Here is a 25,422-nt window from a genome sequence, read left to right on the forward strand (position 1 = left end):
CCTACTCCTGTAGAGGGCAGCATAACCCAGTTCTTGTGAATTAAGAAGACTACGTCTGTCAATGAGCTAAGAGAAAAGGATTTTACGGTAAGATCTTACAAAAATCCGATTTTTGCATGTAATTCTTAAGGACGAGCAGCCCAAACCAAACTATTTACATTTTTTTTTTTTTTTTTTACTGTGCGTTCTTCTTTATAACATTTTGGGTATGATAAAGTTTGAAACACAAAATCATAAATTATAATATAATAACTATAAATAAGTTAAAGTGTATATACATATAAATGTGTGTGTTTGTGCTTATATATATATATATATATATACACAAAGTAAAGTAAAACTGCAGGCAAGGGCACTGGAGCAAACTATTTATTTTATTTAGTAATTTATCAGTGTGTTTGTGTGTTTTACTTTTTGAATTTGCCGCCGGTTCCACCCCCCTGCAACGCGACGCTCGCAGGCAACTGAAGCCGGGGCACACAGCATTAGGCGGAAGATCCGGCTGCCATACACTGCCGGAATACATCGCGGGATCTCGGGGACAAGATAAGTAACCTCTTTCAGGATCCAGCGATTTCTCCCTGGCAATACCCCGAGTGTGGCTTGGGGTTACCGCTAATGGTACTGAAGTTCCACCCCGAGCCACACTTGGGAATACTGCCAGGGAGGTTAATTAAGGCCCTGCACAGCTCTGAAATGTTTCACTTAGTCCTTTTGTGAACTTTCTGCAATAAAAGCGTTGGATGACATTTGGCGATCCATGGTGTGCTGACGAATATGTGCATGGTTCTGTTGGTTGGTTTTTTTAGTTCCGTTTTTCCGTTTTGGAATTGTAAGGTGGCGCACTGTCTTCTTTTGTTGGGTATGTGATATTGACTGATACTCTAATTCTTTTTAAATCTCACCTCCATGGTCATTCAGAAGTATATTCTTTACTACTGACATGCTGTGCTTACTTTTATCAAAAATGTTTAAAAAAGCCAGTATAAAAAATGTCAATGTTGATTGAGAGAAAAATTGCTCTGTAAGTTACTGAAAAGTTGAATAAATAAGAACTGCTTATGTCTGTTTTGAGGAAGCTAGAATTGGTCAAAAACCTCAAAGCCCTGAATAATATGCTTGGAAAATTTACAGTATGTCCTAACTGGTTGAACAATAACTGAAAAGATTTCAGGCAAAATGTGACAACTTTATTGTAAAGAAAGCAGCATGCTTCGTGCCACAAAAATGGCAGTGACATGCTAGAAGTAATGCTAATGTTTTCAATACCATATATTCTCATAAGAGATTGAATTACATAAATTTGATAAAAGTACTTCATTGTTCTCTTGCAAAGCTAACCATGAATGCATAATTTGCTTGCAGATAAATATGAGAACTTTCAGTGCATAGTAGCATTTATATTTACCGTAAATATAGATTTAACAGCTATGCAGTTGGGAAGGAATATAATAATTTAAAAACATCTGTTCCAGATATACATTAAATGGAAACTTGCACAGTAGGCACCTCAACTTTCAGAAATATTCCTGCAGTTTGGTCTGGACCAGCATCTGGCTTTTAGTACTCTAAAGGGACAGGTTGCTGCCTTATCCATTCTGTTCCAGAAAGGTTTTGGCTTTACATTCACTTGGCTTTACAATCACTTGTCAAGACCTTTATACAATTAGTTGTCTTATGTTAATTCCCCACTCTGACCTCCCGTGTCGCCCTGGGATCTGAATCTAGGACTTTTGATTTTTTTAAAAACCTCCCTTTAAACCAATTTGGAATTTACCTGTTCGGGGATCTCACGCGTAAGGTGGACTTTTTGGTAAACTGTTACCTCAAATCAGACATGTCTGTGTTGGCAGTTTGTTCTTTTGAGGAACTTTTTCATTTTTACATAGGCACAAGATGGTCCCAAATAGCACATGTACTTTTTCTTAGCAACCTGTCAGAATTCAGCCTTTAAAAGACAATGTGTGAATCAGCGCTGCTATAAAATAAATATATAGATCCAAAAAGCTATGATTCCAAATACCAAAATAGTTCATAAAAATCAATCCATGAAGAAAATTGGTTAAATAAAGTTCATGTGGAGATAGATAGTCCTTATATAAATAAATAATGAAGTTCATATAAATAAGTAAAACAGTGGCTAAAGTTGATTGAAGTGCTTGTGCTAAAGGTAAATAAATATGTGATCACACTGTGCTCCCCTCTCGTTTCCCCACTCACCAGACAGATGAAGAAGTTGTGCATAAATATGATGCAGCGTAGAGGATCTGTATATAGCCTTTTCCTTATTCATATGCCCATCTTAGTGAAGGAGAGATTGGCAGGCTGTAGCTCCCAAGTATGCGGACTATGCAATTAGAAGGGGATCTCCATAGTGTAAAACCATTTTTATTTACAAAAAGTAAAACAATTCACTTACAGTGAAAAACAAGGTGGTCAGCAAGTATCGACAGTGTGGGGAACGCCGCCGCGGCGCACGTTCCAACCACCGGATATGAAGTCAGACGCTGATTTTCCGCTTTACGCGTTTTACTCCTCCCACTGGGCGTCTTCTGAAGCGCCTCAGAAGATGCCCAGTGGGAGGGTGAAACGCGTAAAGCGGGAAATCAGCGTCTGACGTCATATCCAGTGATTGGAAAGCTCGCTGTGGCGCCGTTCACCACACTGTCGGTACTTGCACCTTGTTTTTCAATTGTTCTTCATTATTTATTTATATCAGAACTATCTATCTCCACATGAACTTTATCTAATTTTCTTAATGGATTGATTTTTATGAACTATTTTGGTATTTGGAATCATAGCTTTTTGGATCTATATATTTATAGCAGTGCTGATTCACACATTGTTTGTCTTTTAATGGGATACTCCCCTTTTAATCAGCAGCAGCGTATGATTGCAAATTTTCACCACCTATTTAATCATTTGGTTTATTATTGGAATTTTGCACAGCATACTTTGCACTAACACTTGGCACTTTATTTTATTCCACTTTGTACACCAATTAGTTTGGGCAGCGCTGATACACATTTAACCAATATTCAGCCTTTCCCCAAAAGCAAGCTGAACTCTATCAAGGCATGTGCTTCTAATGAGCTATCTAATGATTGTAAAACCTAGACCTAGGAATGGAGGCGTCCTGCCACACAAAGCTCTTCAATGCTTCTGGGCACCAGGACCAGAATATACAAAGTTTTGAGAAAGCAGTTTTTCCTCTATTACAGACCCAAATCGTGGAGCCCTCTCATATGTAAGTGGGAAACCTAGATGACGCAAATACTGTATACCATCCGCAGCCCTGCCACACAGTAGTACCACACAATGTGCAAACTTTCTTTTAAATATATTCCTCAATGGCCACATAGGATATAAATTGACTTTGTGTGAACCAAATTCAAATTGAGGTATTCACTTGTAAGCGTATCTGTGACATCACATTTGATGTACATAGCCTGAGCAGAGCTGTGGGAGGGGCCATGGAGGTCCACCCATTACAAGATGCCAGCAGAAAACTACAGGAGGGTGTAAAGAAAATACCTGTCGCCCTGCAGAGAGCAGCAGTGACCGTTCTTTATTATAGGAACAATCTATGCACATTTGGACGAAATACACGATGCATACCGTGAATCAAGGAAGAAAACATGACTCTTGTATTTAGACCAGAAGTGCTTATCCTAGAGTTTGGCTTTAAAAGATAAATTCACTTTTAACAAAAAAAATAAATGCACATATTTTTGCTTTTTTTTTTTAAAGTATTGTTACTGTGATTAGTGGGTCGCAATTTCGGTGTCTGGTTCCTGCATATTCTCCCTGCAGCTTTCTGCCTGTACCCCTGTAGGGTTTTCAGTTTGAAAGCTGGAGGGAGTATGATGGTCTATGAGCGTGCTGATCTGCATGCTCTCAGTCTATGAAACTACGAGTCCGTCCATCTGTGGCAGATGGGACTTCAGTCAGACCCTCTAAATGATGCGGCTCTGAGGGCGGAAACCCTGCCCAACTGTGGCTATTTTAAAATGTGACAGCGGTTGTAGGGGGGAGAGAGGAACCCTCACCCGCGGTCACATGAAAAGGGGGGGGGATTAAGAGTTGCTGATCATGTTAAGTTACACCTTGTTCAAGAGAGGCGCTTTTCCACTGCATGGAACCGTACCGGTACGGCACCCTTTTGTGCTTTTCCACTGCTGGTACCGCATGGTATAGGGTCGGAACGGTTCGGTACGGTACGGTATAGGTTTGCTTTTCCACTGCATGGAACCGAACGGTACGGTACGGTACGGCTCTGAAAAAACAGTACCTACTCGATTGTGGTTCCAACAGGTACCAAACTGGTACCATATCCCACAATCCTTTGCATGCAGTCACTACTAGCCACTGATTGGTCAGAGAATCCCACCCACCCCGTTGTTATCCCACCCACTTAACTTTAGTACTGCTTTAGTGGAAAAGCAAACCTATACCGTACCGTACCGAACCGTTCCGACCCTATACCATGCGGTACCAGCAGTGGAAAAGCAAACCAGGCCAAGCAGGGCTGAGTAGAGCCGAGCCGGTACTAGCTGGTACTTGCAGTGGAAAAGTGCCAGAGGTGAACCCATCCTTTAATGGGCATTTTTGGCTTTATGGTGGATCTTTCTGGTTTGCACATTTCGAAGAAGGGTAAGAAAGCATTGTTTTGATAAGTAACTTTTTTTTGTTTTTATATTTTCAGAATTCTCAGATGCTAATGCAAAGTTTTATTGCCGTATTTATTATGCTGGAGAGTTTCACAGAATGCGCAAAGTAATCTTGGGAAGCAGTGAGGAAGATTTCATTCGCTCCCTTGCACATTGTGTGCCATGGCAAGCAAGAGGTGGCAAGTCGGGAGCAGCTTTCTATGCAACAGAAGGTGAGGATTCTAATATCCAGTATTTTATGTACTCTTTTAGGCCTAACTTAGATGTATGGATCCAAAGGAATTCAGAAGAATTATGACACTAGCCAACTTACGGCCTATGTTAAAAAGCTCTATCTCATGTCAGAATTCTTTCTCCCCCCATACAAGTCACTGGGAATGGAAAAGCAGCATGGAGCAGCATTATGCAGCTTAAGACCTCTTTCACACGGGCGCACCACCCGACTCAGTCCGTTCTGCTCAGTGTGGGATTGATCCGCCAATCCCCACTGAGCAAGTGGATGACGGCTCCGTCTCCACTCTGTGTGCGGAGACGAAGCTGTCAGATCCCCTCTATCCTCTATGGGGAGATCGGAAGCGAACGGACCACTTGTCCGTTCTCATCCGATCCTCCAGATGGATGGAAAATAGGGTTTCCATCCGTCCGGATTTCATGGATCGGAGAGCAGCGGGTGTCAGCAGACATGTCACCGCTGACATCCACTGCCCAATAGGGAGGCATGTAGCCTCCGATTAGGTCCGCCTGAAAAACTGACAGGTGGATCGGATCGAATCGCCTGTGTGAAAGGGGCCTAAGGTCAACTACAGGTCAAATACACCTATCAATGAAATGAATGATTTCAAGTGTGTCTCAAGCTGATCTCAAATGCAAGCTGATTGCAGAATGGTCACCTGTTCCTAACTTCACGGCAACACAATGGTTAGATTATGTATTAGGAAAAGAATAGGGAGGTTTCACAAATTTTCACACCACCTGCTATGATCTTGGACAAGCAGCAATGCCCTAACACATTCCACTGTGATGGGGATATTTTGGCTATAAATGCCGGGGTATATTCCAGATGCTCATTTGAACTACTAGGCCACTTGGATGAGAGTTGAAACTACTTCAGTGTTTAAGAACAAGTCCAGTTTAATGTGTCTTACTACTGGTACCACTAGCTGTGGTTTTATAAGAAACTTTTTTTTTTTTTTTTTTTTGTCTCCCTTAGCCTCACATTTCTCTTCTTTGGCTCTTTGTCAGTTCTGCAGTATTTTTATATTCAGCACTTCCCAGTAAGCCAGAACAAAGATGTCACTCCATTGCACTTAAACTGCTTAATTTTGTAATACCTTAGGTGAAGGTCTAGAAGTAGTGTGACACTATAATTTCATGTTGTTATAAATGTATAAGTGCTGCAGTCAAAATATACTTGGAGCCTAGTATGCAGTTCTTGACAGTTTTATATGGAATTAGCCTTTCAAGTTGGCAAAACATGAAGGTATATGATCAGGCTCTCAGGTGGTTTTTTGTTCAACTTAAGATACATCCAGCGTTAAGTGGTTGTCAGGTTGACTTTTTATTATACAGTGACAAGAAAAAGTATGTAAACACCTTGGAAATAACTGATTTTCTGCATAATGCATTCCTGGCATTAAGGTAAAAAATCTTTAGGCATCAATTTTGGCTCCTCAACCCCCCCCCCCCCATACTTACCTGAGCTCTCAATTTATCCAGCACTGTGCACGAGGGAGCCTGCACAAGTGCCCCAATGGGAAGCGGCTTCCTATTGGGGGCACTGGCAAAAGAGGAAGAGTCAGGAGCACCAACAGGGGACCCTAGAAGAGGAGATTCGGGGCCGCTTTGTGCAATTATTAGCATCTCTCCCTGAAAGGAAAAATTTTAGCATGTGAGATACACACTCATTGCCCTCCAGCCCGAGTAACGGACAGCTGGAGTGTCTCATGTGTTGAAAGGTTAGTCAAACTTAAACTGTGTATTTTGTGACTAACTAATGTTAGTCTTGCTCAGTTTGACAGACAGGATTATATGGATTTGTAATAGGACAGGACTAAATTTTTTTTTTGTTTTATTATTTTAATATGAACATACCCACCACAGTTTTGAAAGAAGCCATTGGACTGATATCTGTACCTGAAAAGGTTGCTCATCTCAGGGAGCATTGCATCTGCAACCTAACCCCAGCTCACATATGGCAGAGGACCTTGGCCAATTATAGAAAATTCTTCTATTTAAAGGTGCAGGTACTCCAGAAATGGAATGAAGGCACTGACAGAGGTATGCAGTTGCTTGTACAGTGTTTTCTCCAAAAAGCCGTAGTTGCTCCTAATAACTCCTCAACCATCCATATGAATTCCTGTCTAACATGACAGCTGATTGTAACCCAGTGGCCTTTCTGGTAACATTTAAATGAGCTGCTGAGAGGGAAGGCTGGCCTAAAATACAGTAGGCAGGACTGGTAGCCCCTTTACTAACAAATGAGTCACAAGAAAGCCTACCATGATTTGTAATGTACAAGTGCTGTGGATTATGACAAGGTTAAGCAGGAAATATTAACACGACTGGCTGTTAGCTTGGGCTATTCACATACGGCGGCTTAGCAGCTGATCTTCCCAAGTCAAAAAATATCCACAGTCACAGATATTCAATCTCTTCTCCTTGGTCTTGAAATGGCTGCAACCAGTGTCCCTTTCTGGTATGCAGGTAGAGTGAGTAATCATGGGCCACTATATTAGGTCCTTACCTACTGCCCACCACAAATGGGTGAGACAATGGTACCCCAAGTCAGCTGATCATCTAATGCAGCTCTTTGACAGGTTCATTGCAGCTGAGAACCTGATCATCTCTCCTGCAAGCCCACAAACTTTTCACCAAAAGCCACAATCTCCTCCTGAAATTGATTAGACTGTTCCCAGGGGAAGTGGATGATATGCATGGAAAAGATACATTTTGGTATGAGGTCTGGATATTGGCATGTCAAACCAGGAGATTGTCATACTAAATCAGGGAAGTATGTACATCAGCAGATCTAACTTGAAAAATATTAAATGTTTCATTTGCCAGAAACTTGGGCATGCAGCAGAAAACTGTCCATGAGCTGTGTGCAGTGTTGTATTTCTTTCAGAGATAGACAGCAGACTGTATTCGCCACTGTGTCATGCATTGCAGTGCTGGTGATGGGGAAGCATTTGTATCCAATATTTTTGAATGACAAGCATGTTACTGCTTTGCTGGACTCGGGTAGCTGGGTTACTCTGGTGAAGCCCAAGGTGACTGACCCTGTGGACATCCAGGCTAGAAGTACTGCAGTCTGTGTAAATGGTGATACTCTAAAGCAGAGGTCTCCAAACTATGGTCCTCCAGTTGTTCAGAAACTACAATTCCCATCATTGCCTAGTCATGTCTGCGAATGTCAGAGTTTTACAATGCCTCATGGGATGTGTAGTTCTGCAACAGCTGGAGGGCCATAGTTTGGAGATCCCTGCTCTAAAGTATTCTTTAACAAGCATGAAGTTTGGAACAGCACTGAGTACTGTAACTGAGTAACGTGATAATTGAGAGACTTCCCTGGATTTTTCTAAGCTCTGGGACTGTCCAGATCTAGTCATATCAGAATCCCTGACATGCACAGAAGATTTGGATTTGGAGGATTTCACTTGGGAACCCCCAGTTTTTTTCTCTCTTCTTGCAGAAGAACTAGAGAAATTTATAACCAAAAAAATGGGAAGCCCTCTGCTGACACCGAGGTTACATAAGAGCAGTGGTCTCCAAACTATGGCCCTTTACTTACCTTTACCAGGCCATTAGGGTGCTATTCCTCCCACTGACGTTAACAATGGGGCATTATTCCTCCCACTGACATCAATGATGGGGCACTATAGCTCCCACGGGCCATACAGAAAGGGTGGTACTGAAGCCTATCTTTAGGCACCTGTTGGGAGGTCATTTGGGCATTGAGAAAATAACTGAACGCGTTTTTCAAGGGTGGTATGGGCCTGGGCTAGAATTATTGTAAATTCTGTTCAGTTTATCGAATGTCTGCACTTTTCCTTTTCATAAGCCTTTAGTGCCCTTCTCAATTATTGAAATTCCTTCTTAGAGAATTGCCATGGTCATTGCGGTCCCAATCCCCAAGTCTGCCCAGAGCCATCAGCATATTCTGGTTATTATAGATTATGCTACCCATTACTCTGAGGTGATGCTTCTATGCAAATCATCAGCTACATATATCACCCAGGAAATTCTCCAGGTAGAAGTTCCTATGGGGACCCTTACAGACCAATGCACCCTATTTATGTAATTAGTAACCACAAGCTGCGCAAATTGTTTAAGGTGACACGTCTTCAAACCTCCTTGCAATACACTTAGGGGATGCCTTGGTGGGAACATTTAAGAAAACCTTAGAGTATGTTAACAAAATGTTGTTGACAATGATGGAAAATGGGACATTTTACTTACGTACTCCATGTTTGCCATCATAGAAAGTACCTCTGTCCTCCTATGGTGTATTCCCTTTTCAAACTGCTCTATGGTAAAATCCATTGGGGACTTCTGATCAAAGAGACCTGGGAAGTATAGAAGACACCACTAAAAAGCATGATCAAACATATTTCACAAATGCAGTATAGAATTGCAGTAGTGAAGCCAATTGTAAGGGGGACTTTAGTACTCAGGCCTAAGCAGCCCAACAAAAATTACACAGCAGGGGTGCTAAGGTCCACACTTTCTAACTTGGTGACAGGTGCTGGTTTTTGATCCTCCCTATTGAGAACAAATTCTCTGCTAAGTGACAGGGTCCCTTTTTTGAAGTGATCGATCTAGTTGGTGAAGTAAACTATGAAGTTCATATACCAGGGAAAAAGCCTGAACAAATATGCTATGTAATTTTGCTAAAGCCCTGTAAAGATTGTGTTGGCTGATGAGTCCACCCCAGTAGCCTTTCTTGTGAGTAATAAGGCCCCTCAAGCTCCTCAAGTGGTAAACCACAAAACCAAAGAGTTCCTGTTAAAAAAAATAAATACCTGGTCAAACTTCAGTTGTACAACATGAATTACTGGGTCTGGTGTGTGTTAAACCTATGCCCTACTAAATGTCTGAAGCAAGGAGTAAAGAAGTCTGTGAGGAAGTAAAAAAAATAAAAAAATGCTTGAGTTAGGCATAGTTGAGGGTCCAATCATTTTATTCTCATCCCAAAGCCAGGCAAGTTCATTAACAGATTTGGGGACAGCCCATTCTCTAACAGTCTTGGACTTGACAACAGGGCATTGACTTGACAACAGGGCATTAGCAGATTCCCCTGACTGAAAGTGCCAAGGAAGATCTTGCATTTTAACCCCTGAGGATATTTTTCAATATAAAAAGATGCTTTCTTGTTTTCTGAATGCTTCTGTTACATTATAGAGTACCATGGACAGGGACAGAACATGAAGACCCCACCAGCAGTATGCTGCAGTGTACCCGGACGATATAGTGATGCAAAGCTCTGACACTGAATCGCTGGGTCTTACTGCAGATCCTAAAAAGTGTGCCTTTAGTTTAGAGGAAGCCAATTACTTAAGGGCCATACACTAAGATTTTCTGAAGACTTTTTCCTTCAGATTTACCTTTTCTATGTAGTGCAAGGGCCTGCCAGATTTCATACAAATTGAAAGTGTTTAGGTTTGACCTCATATTATCTGTTTTTGGTAAATCTAAAGGAAAAAGTCTTCAGAAAATCTTATAGTGTGTATGGCCCATTAGGCTACTCTATGGGTTGTGGAGCAGGTAAACAAAACAGAAGCCATCAAAGAATGGCCACAACCCACAAATGGTTCAAAGTTTTCCTTGGTATAAGTGGTTACTATAAAAGAATCAAGGCAAGCTTTGCAACTATTGCAGCCCCGTTGGCTGACCTTCCCAAGGAGAAAACTCTGTTTTGGTTATATGGTCCCTGGATGACTGTTTATTTCTGAACTACCCAGTTTTTTTTTTTTTTCAGGAAATATGTACTTTAGGCAGATTTGATTTAGGTCTGGGTGTTGTTACCACTGGTACGGGATCAGGAGGAAAACAGTAACAGAGTTTCCCAGTAAAAACATAGGCCTAGTGCAAAAATTGGAAATGCAAATGCCCTGTCTTTGGTACACTCCTGTGTAGCAGGCGTTCCAACCTTAGGGTTGAAACAAGCAGCTGAGGGTATGTGGCAAATTTGCCTAGACCGGACCAGTTTGGAGTTTACATTTCATCTAGGTTTTTGTCATACACATTCTGGACCTTCTGATCCCATCTGATTTCCATCTCTTCCTGATAGTAAATATTTAAGCAGGTGCCCTGCATCTTGGGAAACAGGTTCTAAAGACATTGAGAAGGAATGTGCACACTATACATTGTGTGAATATTTACTTCAGTTATCCAATTGCGCAGATCAAAATATGAAAAAGAGAATGGCATTTTTATCTCTTCAATAAATCCGTCTCTATCGGTTTTTCATATGTGAGGGTGTAAATGCATTATTGCGTGTATTTATATAGCATTTGTCCTTATGCATGTAATTTTAACATCTGCTAATATTTTTGATTGTAAGTACATATGATGAGATGATTATGGCCACACACACCTACACAGGTTGAACTGGATGGACTATTGTCTTTATTCAACCTCAACTACTATGTAACATGTATAAAACACTATCTGCTTGTGTCAGTGGGTGTGAGTTGCCCAAATCTTAGGGATTTAGATTGAGGTTGTGTTAACTTTTTTTTTTTGATTATCAGCCATTTGTATCGTACTTTATTAAGAGAAGAAACGGGATTAAAAATTGTATTGTTTCCATTTCATCACTTTGCATCGTTCATCTCTGACGTTCACTTTTCTGCAGATGATCGATTTATTTTGAAACAGATGCCTCGTCTGGAAGTGCAGTCTTTCCTTGATTTTGCTCCACACTATTTTACTTACATCACAAACGCTGTTCAAATGAAGGTAAATACAACTGACTTAAATCTACTCAGTATATTTTCATGCCTTGTGTAAAAATCCAATGTGTTGTGGGTCCACATAATGTTATTTTTAGCATGGTAGGTAACAAATCAAGTCCATAAAACATATTAAAGTTGAATTCTCAGTGATTACTAACTATGCTTATATCTGTTACACTCCCCTTCTAGCTCTTAAACTAACTACAGTCTTTTAGGAGTGTTGTAGTGAGGTATTGCTATATGTCCTTCATCCAACATACACTGCAGTGGCCAATAAGCATAAGCATATGTGGGAGCTAGGAAGCTTGCCTTGTTGCTCATGATTGATATACATAGCCAACAGAGTTTTTAAGAGCTTTAACAGGCTGCACTTTTTACTCTTGGTGCTCTAGTTTGGATGTATGCTGATTTGTTACAGTGCTTGATCTTTGTTAAAGTGATTGTAAAGGTAGAAGTTTTTTTTATCTTAATGCTTTTTTTATCACTAGTTAGTATCACTTTAAGAACATGGAGCTGCTTTAAGACTTTATGCTTCCTCGCTTTCTTTTCTTATGTACGAAGGTTCACAGAAGGGTGATATGGGGCCGTGAAACTGTACAAAAGCTTTGAATAAAAGTAGGGCAGTGTTACACTGTACAGATGTGCTATGCAGCCTCATCATGTGTATGTCTAGAGGTCATGCCTATAGCTGTCTTGCAGTTCTGTTTTCTGATTAATAGTTTATTTCTGGTCTGAACCTTACAAAGACAAACGGGTCGGTATTTATTCTTCTTGAGTAATACACTTTTCTTTTTTTTTTTTTTTTATCGGATACTGTAAAGAATAGAGCATGAAACTGACATAAGACTTGACACTGGATAACGCTTGAAAGAATTGGTGGATCTCGCTGGTCTCCTTCCTGTAGCTACTTATCTACAATCTTTCTCTGTCGCTAGCATTATCAAAGCAGTATTTATCCCCCCCGTAACCTAGTATCTTAATTGTATAGTATAAAACATAGGCTGAGTATTCATAGACTTTCGATTATAGGCTGGTACTTTCAGGTAATTGAACACTGTCAAGCTTTTGGGGGAGACACCGATGTCCTCCCTATAACCCTTTCACACTCAGTGTGGAAATCCACACACCACAGTTAATGAAACCCACGTGTAGCGGAATTCGCGCTTAACACTACACAATGACACCAGCATGTAGAACTGCGAACACTGCTCTGATCAAACTCGTGCATGCATTCCCCCCCCCCCCCCCCCGCCACTACTACTAGCATGAATCCCACTCAACAAGGCTCAGAGAACAGTGCCTAATAGGATTGTACTACTGTTCCTATAGATGTGAGGCTGTCTGCAGGGAAAGAGCCATGCTGTTTTCACTATGGTGATCAGTCACAGTAGAAAGACATGAGCATGTATTCATTCATAAAGGCGATGGAGATCAAAACGATATTGACTTCACAGAGCAAACGTATCTCTGCCAAGTGAACAAATCTGCACATTATACAGGGGCCCCCGCTGGCAGTCATATCCTTGCTGCTTGATCCTTGAACTCCGCAACGAAAGACACATAGATCTCTACCGGCAAACAGACCCTCGCATGGAGTGTTTGCCTGCGGAGATGTCTATGCAGAGCGAACGCGTCTGCCCATCTAAGGGAAGGTTTTCTCTACCAGTAGTCTTTCCTCAATGCTGGTTTGCCCATACAAGCTCTAATAAGCATATTGCAAGCAAACCGACAACAAGAGCCATAATAACAAGCACATCCTGAAAAATGTCCACGATAGTCCTAATAACATTATCACAACAGCTCCTCCTCCTGTCATATGCTCCCATATGTCCCTCGATGAATCTTGATCTTCTTCCAAATAAACAGAACAGCTCTTCTCATACATAAAAACAATTTCAAAAAGTAAAAAAGAAAGATAATGGAATCCAGTGTTGACACATAGACTCAAAAGAAAACGAATGTTGACACATAGGTTCCGTACTTTGGGAGGTGACTCAGAGGGAGGACATGTGGTGGTGGGTCGTATTAATCGTCGGTTAGTTTGGAATCCTCAGCATCTAGTGCATGGGTTGGATTTCAGGGAGTCTCGCTTCAGCAATATGGATGTGGTCGTCTGCTCGGGGTTTGGTGACTTGATCAATCAGACAACAGGACAATCTCACCACCTTATTCCTGAGTAATCTCTCTTACTGCTTCAATGATCTCATTGAATATCATCCACAATGGAAGAGAAATTGATCAATCGCTTCATAAATTCAATCCCTCCACCCGGTCCAAGCTGTGAATCATGCCCAGGCCTGGTTGTGGTTGGAAAACAGTTCCCTGCTAGCTCTCCCTGGTGTCCTTGCCTACCTTTGCTCCAGCAGATCTTTAGGATCGTCTGCTATGTAGGATGTCAGTACAAGCTTCACTAAAGCACATGAACCTCTTGCATTAGGGAGAATTAACTTATAAGCGGCAGAACCACAAAAGAAATAATAAGGACCCAATAGAACCGTACAGCAAGAGTTTCTCTGACGGTCACTGGCACGAAGTAGTAACATATTAGACAAGGGGAATTCCTCCCTCAGTCTGAACATCACACCCTTCCTTCCAGCAGATATAGTCTGGTCTATTGGTGTCATTAACCTCCCTGGCGGTCTGAGTATTTCGAATTTTAGGTGCTGAAAGTGGTACCATTTTTTTTGCTAGTAATTCTTAAAGATGAGCAGCCCAAACCAACTATTTATTTATTGTTGTGTAAAAATTGCGCTGGATAAGTAAAGTAAAGCTGCAAACCTTAGAAAAAAATGAAGTCTGAAAGCAGAAAAAGCAGGTGTGCTAAACTTATAGGGGTTCCCCTTTAGGTTAGGAATGAACCAATAACTTGATTCAAATAACTGTAAAACCAATGGTATTACACATTGACGTGGTATCAAAAGTGTTAAATGTAACCAAATTGAAAGTGCCACAGTGCAAATCTAAACTGACCTGCTACAAATCAATATATATAGGTCACACTTGTACATAAATGATAAAGGTATGATAGATTGATAAGGTGCAGTCCAATCCAAACAAAAGTCAGTTTTGTGTTGTGAAATGAGTGACTCCTCAGTGACAAATTCACAGCAATTAGGGTGCAGGTGATCCCACCACCATATCTGGATTGGCTCCTTACCAGAGAATGGAAATGTAAGGGCGTGTAAATGACAAATCCAGATGAGAGATTACCCAAATAGGATCCCAGCTGTAAAGCCCCACTCAGAAGAGAGGATAAGCCTCTTACCAGATCACTCTTAGATTAGGGCTATTCACACACTCTCCTGAAGATGGATGGTCTCCCTTTATTGGTACCTGGATCTGGATATGTCCCCTCTGGTGCCTTTGAATGTCTCCTCTGCTGCCACTTCCAGCAATGTCTCCTCACTACTTCCTCCCCTAGGGGACATATCCAGATCCAGGTACCAATAAAGGGAGACCATCCATCTTCAGGAGAGTGTGTGAATAGCCCTAATCTAAGAGCGATCTGGTAAGAGGCGTATCCTCTCTTCTGAGTGGGGCTTTACAGCTGGGATCCTATTTGGGTAATCTCTCATCTGGATTTGTCATTTACACGCCCTTACATTTCCATTCTCTGGTAAGGAGCCAATCCAGATATGGTGGTAGGATCACCTGCACCCTAATTGCTGTGAATTTGTCACTGAGGAGTCACTCATTTCACAACACAAAACTGACTTTTGTTTGGATTGGACTGTACATTATCAATCTATCATACCTTTATCATTTATGTACAAGTGTGACCTATATATATTGATTTGTAGCAGGTCAGTTTAGATTTGCACTGTGGCACTTTCAATTTGGTTACATTTAACACTTTTGATACCACGTCAATGTGTAATACCATTGGTTTTACAGTTATTTGAATCCCGTTATTGGTTCATTCCTAACCTAAAGGGGAACCCCTATAAGTTTAGCGCACCTGCTTTTTCTGCTTTCACAACTATTTATATATGATTTTATTTTTACTGTGCATTCTTCTTTATAACATCCCGGGTATGATAAAGCTTGAAACACAAAATCCTAAATTATAATATAATAACCAAATAATAATCTAATAATAATAATAATTTTTATTCAATAAATTATCGTAAATAACGTAATCAAAAACAGACATTTTTTTTGGTCAAACAAGGATGCAATATTAGTGGTCATATTGCTTCAGTAAATGTCCCGGGTATGGACATTTTTTTTTTTTTTACAGCACAAAGTCCAACGTCACAGCCAGGGCAATAGTACCGCGTTTCTTTTCGGATTTTCCTTCCAGTGTCGTCACGTTTGGAACAGCAAACCACACACATCCTTGAAGGTGCAGGCTTCTTTTCCATTGGTGGAATGTGGTCCATAAAGTGACGACCGGTCAGGCATTCGGGGTTCACAACACCAGCAGCACGGCGTCCGGATCTACTTACAGCCGTTGGTGTTTGGTGCCTGAGAAATATCAGTTTGGCAATTTTCCAAACAAAGTCCTCATGAACCACAGGCCTGTCACTCTTCTTTTTTAGGAGAATAAATGCGTTCCACAAACACTGTTCAAGAAGATGCCTGAATATTTTTTTATAATATTTTTTTTGTTGTTTCCACATTGCCGGATAAAAAGTCATGGCCTGGTCAGCTCTGCCCACACCTCCCATGGTTTGTTGTAATCCATCACCAGTTGTGGTTTCATCACATCTTTTCCACCTTTTGTATGTACCATGAGAGTAGAGGTGTTGTGAATGGTACTCATCAGGCACACATCTTTTTTGTCGCGCCATCTCAGTGCCATCATTTTTCCTTTCTGCCAACTATTTCTCCGGGCTTGAGCTTTTAGTTGGTAAAGGTTGGGGGCATGTCACGCCGGTTAGCTCTAACGGTCCCACACGCATGCGTCTTGTTGCGTAGAAGGAACTCACAGTTCTGGGGACGTATAAAAATTGTCTGTGGTGACAAAGTACCCCTGATTCAGCAATGGCTCAATCAACGTAAGAACTGAAGCGGTTGCCATTCCATAGCTGCTGAACCTTTCATTGAATTTGGTTCCTTTCCCGGTGCATAGGACCGAATTCCAAATGTATCCAGAGCTGGATTCACATAGCATAAATTACTTTTTCTCTATCGCTCATTGACAGACGTAGTCTTCTTGATTCTCAAGAGCTGGGTTATGTTGTCTCCGCAGGAGTAGGACTAGGCAGAATGACAAAACGTTCTGGCTCCACCCTAGGGGGCAGTCCCTGAGGGTATATCCTCCCTCTCTCTGCTACAGGGAATCAGTTTTTTTCTGTCTAGTCAGGAGTAAGGACCTAAGTTCCTTGCTGGGATCTTTTGGTCCTGGCAAGACTTTTTTTTTTCTTTAAGAAAAAGACATTTTTTAGGTAGTTTTCTCCAGTGTTTTTTTCCTGTGAGATCTTCAAGCAAAAATGCCGGACTGGGCGACACTTGTGGTCACCCCAGCCGGCCTACGAGCGCGTGCAGACCAGGCATTGCGCTATGTCGGCCGCGACATATTCAAGTAAGTATGCGGGGCCGGGCGACGAGCTGGATGTGAGATCCAGTGGTCACCCCGGTCTCTGCCTAAAAGCGCGTGCAGACCAGTGCGCTGAGTCGGCCGCGACGGAGTCCCAGTAAAGGGACTGACTTTGCGAGTTAAAAGCTCGCTTGGACGCCAGGACCAGAGAGTCGAGGCGTCCACAAACCCCCACCTCGGTGGAGAGGGTATTATGAAGAGAGGGTGCCTGTCGGTTCGGTATGGTGAGTAAAACGTTCCCTTTTTTTCCTCATGTATGAGGCAGTATATATTATGGGCCCCTCCATATATGGTCAGTATATATCTGACATTTACAAGTCCCCCTTGTAATACAGCATGTGTTTGTGGGAAGTGGACTTGGTTCAAGAGCTAACACTCTACCCAGCAGACTGTAACATTGCAGCAAACATAGGAGGTATAATCCTACCTTATGTGCAGTGTATCCCTGTAGATCCATATGTCACCTCTCAGCAGAGTGCAGGTGGATGTGCTGGGAAGACGATATCGGCGGTCCGCCGCCATTTTGCCGTAGACCGAATGCATGTATGTCCTCAGGTCACGCCGGCCGCCATGTTTTTGGAGTCTTATGTCTCTTCTATGGGGGCGGCCATGTTTTGTGAGCCCAGCTTCCTCGTGGAGGGCTGGGAACGCCGGAAGGCGTACACAGGGGGCGGAGCCACGCCTTCTGCCCGGGAAAAAGCAAACAGCTCCTTCCAGTCTGTGTAAGACAGACGCTGGCTGCAGTTTGTTGGAAACTGCACTGCATCGGTTGGTGAGCCTTGGGGGTCCCTCTCTCTCTCTTTGGGATCGAGAAGCAGGTACTCTGAGGGGCGCTATTGCGCTAGGGGGAGACACACAAAAAAAAAAAAAAAAAAAAGAGTTTTTTTGTTTATTGCTGGCAAAAGTGTCCTGTATTAACATGGACCCTGCCACTCATGTATCTCCTCCGGATCCCCTCGAGGGGTCTGCGGGATCCTCCAGCACCCCATTGACAATTGAATCTTTGTCAGCCATTATGGAAACTTTTGTGTCCCGGGTGGAAGTGGCTTGTCAGGGACAGGGCGCAAGAAAGCGACCCCCGCCTAACCCCTTATTATCTGAAACCTCGGATTCAGACTCTGAGCCTATTTCTGCAGTTGCAGGTACTTCATCTGGTATTGGGGTCTCGGGTCCTGTCTCTTCAGACAGTGAGGAGGATGTTTCGGCATCAGCCATAGCCCGAGAGGAAGCGTTGGTAAACGCACTCATTGTATCTGTTCAAGAGACTTTAAGGTTACAGGGTATTCCATCAGAAATAGCTGAAACTGAGATCCTTTTTGGGACTAAAAAGCGCATCAAGGTGGCAAAGGTTTTTCCATTGCCCAAATGTTTTGGCAATCCAATCGATGAAGAATGGCGTCTGCCAAAACGCACTTTTAATATTTCCAAACGCATTGACAGGCGTTATCCGTTTGAGGAAACCCTTATTAAGAAATGGACAGAACCACCTGTGGTGGATTCACCAATTGCTAGATTGAATAAAGCCACGGTTATTCCTTTGGAAGACGCTCCGTCTTTTAAAGATCCAGTGGATCGCAAGATAGAAGCTATGTCTCGCACCATGTTTTCCTTGATTGGATCAGCTTTCAGGCCAATAATTGCTATTGGTCTGGTTTCGCAGGCTGTAACTGAATGGACCAAGTGGTTACGCCGGGACTTAGAAGAAGTCCCTCAGGCGGTATCAGATTTGTTGGAACAAATGATACAGGGGTTACAGTTTGTATGTGATGCGGCGTTAGACGCCACTCCATTAATGGCGCGAGCATCAGTCTCAGCAGTGGTTCTCAGGCGTACACTGTGGCTAAAAGGTTGGATAGCCGACCAAGGTTCCAAAAAAGCATTGGCTAATATCCCCTTTTCAGGAGAACGTCTATTTGGAGCCAACTTAGATGAGATCATTAAGGATCTCACCGGTGGAAAAAGCACCTTTTTACCGCAAAATTTTAAAGGTAGAGGAACTCGTCAAAGACGAGGGCCTTCTTTTTCTGCTCACAAGAGGTTTTTTCGTCCAGCGGGTGAAAAAACTAAGTCCTCCAAGGTTCCTACAGGAGGCGTCAGGGGTCGTTGGTCGGGCAAGCAAAAGCCCGCCCCTTCCAGACCTGAAGATAAACCATCCAAAGCCTGAAGGTGCGCCCCCACCCATAACTGGGGTGGGGGGACGTCTTCGCCGGTTCCCGGATCCATGGCTTTCCAGAATCCCGGACAAATGGGTTTGCGAAGTCATAAAGTCAGGGTACAAGATCGAGTTTCGATCTCTCCCACCGGCGCGATTCTTCCCTTCCAATATCCGACTATCTCCGGATCGTCTAGAAGATCTGCGGAGAGCAGTCACAGATCTACTACAACAAGGAGTGGTAGTCCACGTTCCTTGGACAGAACGGTTTCAAGGGTTTTATTCAAACCTGTTTACAATACCCAGGAAAGAGGGCAAAGTGCGTCCAATTCTGGACTTAAGAGCACTCAATTCTTTCGTCAACATAAGAAGATTCAGAATGGAGTCCATTCGCACGGTAGCAGCCTTCCTGCATCCAGGGGATGTCCTAGCGTCCATAGACATCAAGGACGCCTATCTTCACATTCCCATTTTCGCAGGACATCAGCGTTTTCTACGCTTTTCCGTAGAGGAGAACCACTATCAGTTTGTGGCGTTACCTTTCGGTCTCGCCACGGCTCCGCGGGTCTTCACAAAAGTGTTGGCCCCAATGTTGGCACTTCTGCGCCAAAGAGGTATATCGATTCTAGGTTACCTAGACGATCTTCTGCTTCATGCAGAGTCTCCTCAGACCTTGCTACAAAACATAGAAATTACTATGATTTCTTTACAGGAATTCGGGTGGCTGGTGAACCAGCAAAAGTCTTTTCTGGTTCCCACCCAGAGGCTCGAATATCTGGGTCTAATTCTAGACACAGTCAGGACAAGAGTGTTTCTTCCGGTAGGGAAACTTCGAAAGATTCAATCAGCAGTCCAGTTGTTACTGTCCAACAGCTGGTCGTCCCTTCGGACTTGCATGAGGGTTCTGGGGTTGATGGTGGCTTCATTCGAAGCAGTCCCATTTGCCCAGTCCCATACCCGAATTCTTCAGCAAGAGATTCTCCTCAGATGGAATCGGAATCCGGAATCCCTGGACAATCAGATACGATTGAGCAAACAGACCAGAGAGTCTCTGGTTTGGTGGATTCGGTCTCCAATGCTCAGCCAGGGAAAGTCATTTCTGCCAATATATTGGACGATAGTGACCACGGATGCCAGTCTATCCGGATGGGGAGGAATTCTCGGTCAATTATCTGCCCAGGGACTTTGGTCCCCGGAAGAATCCAGATTACCGATAAATGTATTGGAACTGAGAGCGATCAGACTTTGTCTGATTCACTGGACCGAGCAGCTCCAGGGCAGCCCGGTTCGGATCCAGTCGGACAATGCCACGGCCGTGGCTTATGTCAATCACCAGGGGGGCACCAAGAGTGTCCGAGCGGCCAAAGAAGTGGCTTGCATTCTTCGCTGGGCGGAACGATTTGTTCCAGCAATCTCTGCGGTGTTCATTCCGGGGGTGGAGAATTGGCAGGCAGATTATCTCAGCCGTCAGACCCTGGATCAGGGGGAATGGTCCCTCCATCCAGACGTTTTCCACCAGTTGTGCCTACGGTGGGGCACCCCGGATGTGGATCTGTTGGCATCACGATTCAACAGGAAAGTTCAGAGATTCGTGGCTCGCTCCCGCGATCCTCTAGCAGAAACCGCAGACGCACTGATCGCCCCGTGGGGGCAATACCAGCTAATATATGCCTTCCCTCCTCTCGCGTTACTGCCAAGACTTCTTCGCAGGGTAGAGGAGGAAGGAATCCCAGTAATCCTGGTAGCTCCGGACTGGCCTCGTCGAGCTTGGTACGCCGACATGGTCAGACTGGTGGCGGACGTCCCGTGGAGACTTCCTCTCAGAGAGGATCTACTGTCTCAGGGACCGATCTTCCATCCTGCTTTACGATCGCTGGCTTTAACGGCCTGGCTATTGAGACCCAGGTGCTGAAGGACAAAGGTTTGTCAGCTTCAGTTATTCCTACTCTAGTTGAAGCAAGGAAAGCGACTTCCAGAAAGATTTATCATCGCACATGGAAGTCCTACATTGCATGGTGTGAACCTTTGGGGTTCCGTCCTCGGTCTTATTCGATTAGTCGAATATTGGCTTTTCTGCAACAAGGGGTTGAGCAGAAACTGGCCTTGAGTACTATCAAGGGTCAGGTCTCAGCATTAGCCATCTTCTTTCAGAAGCCTTTGGCTACTCATTCCTTGGTGCGGAATTTCATCCAGGGGGTGCGACATCTGGCTCCGCCAGTGCACGCGCCGTTACCCCCCTGGGATCTTAATTTAGTGTTGTCGGTTCTTCAGAAACCTCCCTTTGAAGATATTAGGGAGATTCCTCTACCCACGTTGTCCCAGAAGGTGGCCTTCTTGGTGGCTATTACTTCTGCACGCAGGGTGTCAGAGCTGGCCGCATTATCTTGTCGTTCACCATATCTGGTGGTTCATAGAGATAAGGTGGTTCTTCGTCCGAATCCATCCTTCCTACCAAAAGTGGTTTCAGAATTTCATCTGAATGAAGAAATTGTATTACCTTCCCTGTGTCCTAAGCCCAGTCATCCTCGGGAATTTGCTTTGCACTCCTTGGATGTGGTCCGGGCGATCAGGGTATACTTGAAAACGACAGACTCGTTTCGCAAGACGGATTCACTTTTTGTGATCCCAGATGGACCCAAAAAGGGGTTGCCTGCATCTGCCGCGACCATTTCCAGATGGATCAGACAGACGGTAGTACAGGCTTATTCTATTAAGGGTCGGGAGCCCCCGTTCCCTGTTAAGGCGCACTCCACTCGGGCACTTAGTGCGTCATGGGCCTTTCGCCATCAGGCGTCAGTGGTCCAGGTGTGCAAGGCGGCTACCTGGTCGTCGGTGCATACCTTCTCTAAACATTATAAAATTGATGTAATGGCATCGTCTGATGCCTCATTTGGCCGCAAGGTTTTGCAGGCCGCAATTTGAGGAGACCAGTGGTCTACCTCGAGGGTTTTTTTCCGTTGGAAAATTTTTTCTTTTAGTCTCATTCTTTGTTTATAATGAGCCTTTAAAACTTCTAGTTTGGCACCGGTTGGGCCTACTAGATTGGATTTGATTTTGTCAATCCCACCCCTCATTTGTGGCACTGCTTCTGGATGTCCCAGCTCTTGAGAATCAAGAAGACTACGTCTGTCAATGAGCGATAGAGAAAAATGGATTTTTGTAAGAACTTACCGTAAAATCCTTTTCTCTTAAGCTCATTGACAGACGTAGTACCCGCCCCTCTATCATTGAGTTGGGTTGGGTTAAATTCTCTGTACTGCTTTAAACAGAACTGATTCCCTGTAGCAGAGAGAGGGAGGATATACCCTCAGGGACTGCCCCCTAGGGTGGAGCCAGAACGTTTTGTCATTCTGCCTAGTCCTACTCCTGCGGAGACAACATAACCCAGCTCTTGAGAATCAAGAAGACTACGTCTGTCAATGAGCTTAAGAGAAAAGGATTTTACGGTAAGTTCTTACAAAAATCCATTTATGCCAAAGCGTGCTCTCTTGGACGCAATATACTGTATCCACCTGAGTCTTCCTTTGTAGGCCATTTTGTCTATACAAATGTCTCTTTCTGGCACATAGGACTGCTGGAAATTTTTCAAAATGATTTGATAAACGTCCCAAATCTTTTTGAGTTTTGGAGCTGGATGAGAAGTCTCGTCAAATTCGTCGTCATTTGTAAAGTGCAAATACTTCATAATGAGCGAAAATTTGTATTCCAACATAACCGTGCCAAAAAAAGGAGTGGCCAGTAATTTGTTGGTGGTCCAATACCACTTCTGCAGGGGTTTCCCCACCACTCCCTGCAGAATAATTAGGCCCAGAAACTTCCAGATGTCCGCTTTGGTCACAGGTTCCCACATCCTGCTCCTTGATAACCGCTGATGCGCTGCAACTTGTTGCTCCTGGTACCGATTAGTTTCCACAACAATCTTTTCAATAACCTCATCGGTCAAAAAGAGTTGCAGGTATGCCAAGGGGTTGTCATCCTCAACATCCACTTTGATACCAGGTGCTCCAGTAAACAGGAACCTTGGGGGCGTTACGTGCTCCGTACCGCAGTCGATCGAGCACCAAGTCCGCACATCGCTGGACACAGTCGCAGGATCATCGCTGAAATCGCTTTCTGCGTCCGATGACGAACTTTCCCACGAATCACTATCACTCCATTCTGCAAGCGATTCTGTATCGCTGTCGCTGTTCTCCAGCAGGTCATATACCACTTTTGAGGTGGCGGCGCGCTTTTTTGATGCCATGGTCGCTCTGCAGTATCCAGACACAAGGTACAGGAAAAATGCAGGAAGGGCAATGGAGAAAGCACTGGGGGCAATAGTTTATTTTAGTTTATTTAATTAATTTCTTTCGGGGTCAGAATCCATCACCGGAATTTCCCACTTATTTTAATACATATATATAATTTAATTTTTTATATTTTTATATTTTTATTATTCTTGTTGATATATTTAATTTATGCACAAATTTGATTCATAGTTTGTTTTACTATTCAATTAGTGCAACGACTATGTTGGATCTAATCAATATCTAATATTTAATTATTTTTTGATTAATTTTACTTTACATTATACAATGGTTGGCCTAACCCCTACGGGCGCGGGTCTCATTATTTGGTTACTCCTTATGTTGTTTACATCCTGTTGGTCCTGACCCCTCTCAGTGCCGGGTTCGTTATGATTTCCGGTTCTGGGTTATGCAGGATCACCTTGTTTGTTTTGTTTTATTCCCATTGATGTTTACCGGACCGTGGAGGCAACTTCCGGTTCCGGGTTACCTCAACCAAGATGGCGGTTAGGGAACTTCCGGTCATCGATCTAATCACCACTATGGCTATTAATAGGTGGCGTCAGCACGCCGCCCGTACCTTTGAGAATATCATCTTTGATGAAACGCGTCAGGTCACGGCGTGCTGACGTCACCTACACGTTGCTGTCCACGAGGGACGGGCGAGCGGAGCCGTCCGGCCGGCGGCTTTTTTCCTCTCTGCATTTGATCTTCTGATTGTCTGTAAGTGCATTACCATTTTTAACAATAAATACATCCGTGGGTTTTACACTATGGCGTTTTCCATATTTTGTATCATCCATGGTTGACCCATTACCGTCTATCTGAGTTCCCTATCTGAGTGAGGAGACACAACGGATCGGTTCTATACATGTCCTTCCTGCCTCCAAATCATCGGGAGTCGGTAAGGGTGTTTTATCCATCAGAGGTGTCCCCCTACTTGCTTGCATGTTCAAGTCACACCTATCCAGTCATTGATAAGCTCTCCATACTCATCCTTGTGGTAAGCTGCTGTCCTATTGGGGCAATCCCCCTTCCCCCCTTTTTGGTGCATCTGCTATTTTTCTTCTTTATTTCGGTAAGGAGTACCTATTGGGGTTCTGTGGCATCCTTTTATCACGTTTTTTATCACGTTTCTTTCACTACGGGAGCAGTGGTGTTCTCATTGCACTTTGGGTGTCCTTTCTTTACACATATTTTTTGGTTTTACGCTATGGCGGTATATTTTTTTGTATCACATATGTTACCACTTCATTGAGGGATCCGCGTTGGAACCTGGTAGTCCACTTGGACCTCATCCCTAGGACGTATTTGAACATACTGATGGGCCTTTATTTATCATATTTCCGGTAAGCGGTACCTGCACAAGTTACCCGTTTTTGTTTCCATATTCTGGACATTATTCGGATCTTTTACCATTTCACCATAAAATCAACTTGTATACATCATCCACAGCGCAACTTATTTTATATTGGACATTTTTTGGGTGCTAGTCTCACTTGAGGTTGCTGCTTTTATTTTATTTTTGGATTAGCGCAATTGTTTTCTCTTTTCTTCAATAGTTTATTTTAGTAATGTAATCCAATAGGATTACAGTGTATCAGTGTGTTTGTGCTTTTAACTTTTTGAATTTGCCGCCGGTTCCATCCCCCTGTGAACGTCACGTCGCAGGAGACGGAAGCCAGGGCACAGAGCATCATGAGGAAGATCCGCCGCCCGCACACCGCCCAGATACATCGCTGGATCCCGGTGACAAGGTAAGTAACCCCTCTTTCAGGATCCAGCGATGCTTCTGGCGGTACCCCGAGTGTGGCTC

At 43.4% G+C, this 25,422-nt stretch overlaps 1 protein-coding gene across 3 annotated transcripts in view; it reads left to right on the forward strand.

The window, feature by feature from the left end:
• PIKFYVE (phosphoinositide kinase, FYVE-type zinc finger containing) overlaps positions 1 to 25,422 on the forward strand; it is a 583,956-nt gene that overhangs the window by 479,762 nt on the left and 78,772 nt on the right. For all 3 annotated transcript variants that reach the window (XM_082260055.1, XM_082260056.1, XM_082260057.1), the window contains 2 exons: positions 4,706 to 4,882; positions 11,527 to 11,630. In XM_082260055.1, coding sequence (XP_082116181.1) covers positions 4,706 to 4,882; positions 11,527 to 11,630 — 281 coding nt within the window. The remainder of the gene's footprint in view (positions 1 to 4,705; positions 4,883 to 11,526; positions 11,631 to 25,422) is intronic.

This window comes from Pelophylax lessonae (genome assembly GCF_965119305.1).
Source record: "Pelophylax lessonae genome assembly, chromosome: 6".
NCBI lineage: Eukaryota > Metazoa > Chordata > Amphibia > Anura > Ranidae > Pelophylax > Pelophylax lessonae.